Source organism: Triticum dicoccoides, chromosome 1B (assembly GCF_002162155.2).
Source record: "Triticum dicoccoides isolate Atlit2015 ecotype Zavitan chromosome 1B, WEW_v2.0, whole genome shotgun sequence".
In the NCBI taxonomy this organism is placed as follows: Eukaryota; Viridiplantae; Streptophyta; class Magnoliopsida; order Poales; family Poaceae; genus Triticum; species Triticum dicoccoides.
Window position 1 is genome coordinate 148774173 of NC_041381.1, and position 4422 is coordinate 148778594.

Genomic DNA, 4422 nt, shown 5'->3' on the forward strand with positions numbered 1-4422 from the left:
AAACATAACCTCACTCCCGTTGACGACCAGTTTAATCGCCCGAGTGGCCCTTGGCTATTTGGGCTTCTGAAACGTAGCACTAGAGATATTTTCGTTAACTACGTTGCACTCCTTCCATTGCACCTCAAAGATGTCGCACAGAATCTATTGACCCATTCTTCAATGCCAACCTAAGGAGGATGACGGCGGTGTAGGGCCCCATCGAGGAACAGGTGTCCTCGTCGGCGCCTCTGTTGTACAGGAGCATCACGGTGGGGGAGTTCCTCTCTCACTACGATGGCAAAGGCCTCGACGGACGCCCGGCGCTGGACCACTTCCTTCTTCCTTAAACAATGCAGGGAATTTCTAGCTGAACTTGTTTTCTGAAATCAGATGCTGTCAAATGTTTCTGAAACAATCGTCGTGCAATCTTGAGCAAAATGCTGGGTAGGCCGGCTGCAGAAAGAAATCAGTTTGACAGAGGATGTGTTTGCTAGATTTTATTCTACCAACTCATACAACACCAGATTCCACAAATATAATCTGCATTTGCAACATCTTACTAGCATCACCAGGAATAAGATGAATAATCCATGATTTCAGTATCTGGAGACGAGGACTCTGAATATTATTCACCCTAAACTTTAGTGAATAAGATGAAGGAAATTTTTACACATGGACCATAAATCTTGCCCTTATTACCTGTTGAAGTTGGGCAACCAAATATGCAGCCATGCTTAAGCAAACCGCTATGTGTACGAATAATTCCAGTATCTGGACATGAGGACTCTGCATATTATTCACCTTAAACCTTATTGAATGAAGAGAAAAAAAAATGACATGGACCATGAATCTTGCCACTATCATCTACTCCCTCCGTCCCAAAATTGTCTTAGATTTGTCTAGATATGGAAGTATCAAGTCATGTTTTAGTATTAGGTACATCCGTATCTAGACAAATCTAAGACAAGAATTTTGGAACGGAGGGAGTATTATAGTGTGGAACTAAATATGCATCCCTGAAACGGCTTTATTCTCGTTTAAGCACATCATACTCAAAGGGAACCAAAAAGTAATAAACAGTGACAAGTTAAACTTTTGCATGTGTGAAAAAGGGCAACTGAGAGGTTTCGTGAATTTCTGATTTCGACTGGTGCAACATCTGATCACCAAGAATGCATTGCTGACACAAACGAGAGTACTCCTTTCTCAGACAAAAGACATGTTAAGAGGGGAGTTTGATGCTGAGTTCACTAGCTCACAGTTACAACTTTTGACAGTGAACTAGTTGCATGACATACCATGCTGGGAATTACAAAGGAACATTAAACTAGAAACAGAGAAACAAGCATTGAACTGCTGGCAGCACAATACTGAGGCATCGGTACCATAAAACACAAGCACGAGATAACACGGTCTTCAGGTACTATCCTCGTCAGAACTGGAAGAACATGATATTACAACATGATATCACTGGGAGGCATCATCTTCAGCTAGAAAAGAGTTGTTGAAGGGATCAGCAATTGACAAGTCATGGGTATCTGAATGGCGATTCAAATAGTACGGACAATGTTTAAACTCGAGGTCTGGAGAAGCTTCATTTTCCACTCCTAGCAGCCTGTGTTGATCAGCCACCCATTTCTCGTCGAACTTCACACTCACGCCAAATTTGATCTCATTTAGCACCTTCGCATTCAGAACAAAGAACTTGGCAAAGGTAACATCTTGCTTGTCACCTTTGTAATTCTTCAACACTAGTGTTTTGAGATGGGTCTCAAGGCATTTGATTGGATCTATTAGGTCATAATGACGCACATTGTTCATCTCTGTGTTTAAGTATTTGTTCCACTGGAAAGGAAATAAGACTTATAAGATACATATTTAAAACTTTACAGTAATTGCTAATAGACTAGATTATACATGTCAATCAATTATTTTTGGAGTACCAAATACACATTAAGCCAAGTAGGCTAAGCCAAGTGTAACACTTGGCTTACACGTCGCCGAGGTTAAAACGCTGTTCGCCGAGTATGTTTCATACTCGGCTTCATTTATTTTTCCTATAGTGTCTGTCTCTAAGCATTTGTTCCACTGTAAAAGGAAAGAAGACTTAAAAGATGATGTTAAAGTAATTGCTAACTAGACTACGTGTCGATCAGTTCTTTTTCAAGTATCAGTTTTCATTTTGACATTTAAAGCAAGCAAATATAAAAACTCACCATAACATAAAGATTTTCCAAGCAGGGGAAGAACCTGAGGACGTCAAGAACCGCATTCAAATCAGCGCAAGAAAACTGGAGAGCCAGAACCTTCACTGTGCACATCGAATTGTTGAAGCTGGTTGGAACCAACCCCTGTAAAACAACAATGAGCATAAAACTAATGTCTGAAGGAATGCCAAATGCAAGAGTCGGGAAGGATGCTTCTACCTGAAAGACTAGGTTTGCAATCTGAATATTGGAGATGAGCGGTGACAGAGGGCCCAATATCTCCAGTTTAGGTGCCCTATTTACCCGGATAGTCTCGATGTCCAAGCATGAACAAAGCAGCCTTTCAAGGTGAGGGGTGTCCTCAATAACCAATTCGTTTGTGCCCATATAACAAATACTGAAGCAGATGCTCCTAAGATTTCGTGAGCTAATGTGGAGGGAGCCATTGTAAACATTTTCAGCCAGAAATAGGGTCTCCAACACATGGCAGGCGGAGAGAACACCATGGAATGCATCCACGGAGATGTTAACGTGACGCAGGGTGAGATGCTTGAGGATGGGGAAATTCAATGAAGGAGCGATCTCATCTGAAACATTGCAGTAGCCAACAGAGGCCACGACGAGAGTTGATGCGAAGCGGAGCACGGATGTGAGCAGGGGGGTCGGAGCTGCTCGACACAAGATCGGAAAGAAGATATGGAGCTCCTCAAGGTTGTCGAGGCTCCTAGAGTTTAACCAGCTCACGATCTGAGCAACACTCATGGTGTACTCTCTTTTTGTTGGGAAGATGCAGGTCAATCGGAAGTCGAAGCGACGGGCGGGGCCAGGTTGGTCGGAGAGGATCCTAGAGATGATGGATTCCGTCGACGGCCGACGCCCTCAGCGGCGGCGCGCCTGCTTGAAATCATTGGTGTTGAGGTTCTGGGCGTCGAGGTTGAGAGGCGTGGAGCGCCAGAGGGGGCGCCATCGGCGGGCGATGGCCTGCGTGCGAGCGCCGTCCTTGGTGGGGAGGAGGGAGATGATGGTGCAGAGGACGGCGTCCGGAAGGTTGTTGATGAGATCGCCGTCGGAGTTGTCATCCCGTGCCCGTTTCCGTGGCCTGCACCCGGCCGTTCCACCGGATGAGCGCTTCTTGGCTGCAGGTGCCGCCGCCGCCGCCGCCTTCTTCTTGGCTGCGGGTACCGTCTTCTTCTTCTTGGCAACATCTGCTGCCGCCGCCTTCTTGTTCGCCGCAGGTACTGCCGCTGCCGCTTTCTTGTTGGCCGCGGGTACGGCCGCTGCCGCTTTCTTCTTCGCCAGGGGCTTCTTCTTAGCAGCCGCGGGCAACGCTGACGCCGCTTTCGTCTTGGCAGCCGCGGGTGGAGGCGCCGGCGCCGGCGCCGCCGCCTTCTTCTTCTTCCTCATGTGTGGAGATTGGTTAGGCGGAGAGTGCTGGGCATCTGGGATGGGGAATTTGGGGGTTCTGGCGCCGTTTCGAGTGCAGCTGATGGAGAGTGGGGAGCCGGAAAGGGTAATCAGGTTGCTGGGCCTCGCTGGGCTGGGATGTAGCTGGGTCCCGGATGTTACTCCAGAATTGACATTTGGATTCCATTCAAGCCCGACCAGTTTTGAATAAAATGCGAGTCTGCTCAAATTAGTCTTGAATTCAGATAGCATCGACTTTTGTATAAAATAAAAATATTTTGTTACCCGCTTAGATGACGAAGATACTCAACTCTTGGGAAGGATAGTCTTTCTCGCCGCTACAAGACAAGAAGATTCTGGATATCCTCTCTACGACACCATCCTCGCATGCGAACGGTTGATGGGGTAAAGAAGTAGAACTATGTCCACTTGCCGTCGCCGAGGAAGGAGACGGAGTAACACACCTGTCCTCTCGCCGTCACCGGATGCCCAAATCCTAAATCCAAGTCGCACTCGCACCCCGCACGCGAATGGATCACTCTTGTAGTATATAGAGAGATAGAGATGACCTTAGAAGGTTGTTTTGGGCTTGGAAGGAGGGCATGGTCCATGGCCAGAGGAAAGGCCATGTTGTGGATCAGTAAGGTGGCAAGCCATGTCGCGCATCAATGAGGTGGCACATGCTACACCGCATGATACACCATTGCCATTTCCTTCCAAGAAAGGATATTAAGTGGCATCAGTACATTGGTTTTTTTTAACAACATGAAAATAAAATTACTTGCTTTTACGATGGTCTACATTCTTCTTAGCAAACTATCTTTCCATT

At 46.5% G+C, this 4422-nt stretch overlaps 1 protein-coding gene across 1 annotated transcript; it reads right to left on the minus strand.

The window, feature by feature from the left end:
- Nucleotides 1-1125: 1125 nt before the first annotated feature.
- Nucleotides 1126-3627, minus strand: LOC119302946. Its single transcript, XM_037580013.1, has 3 exons — nucleotides 2409-3627; nucleotides 2199-2333; nucleotides 1126-1827 (listed from the first exon to the last, which is right to left on the minus strand). The coding sequence occupies exons 1-3, from the start codon at nucleotides 2949-2951 to the stop codon at nucleotides 1450-1452; spliced, it is 1056 nt and encodes a 351-aa protein (XP_037435910.1). The 5' UTR covers nucleotides 2952-3627; the 3' UTR covers nucleotides 1126-1449.
- Nucleotides 3628-4422: the final 795 nt, after the last annotated feature.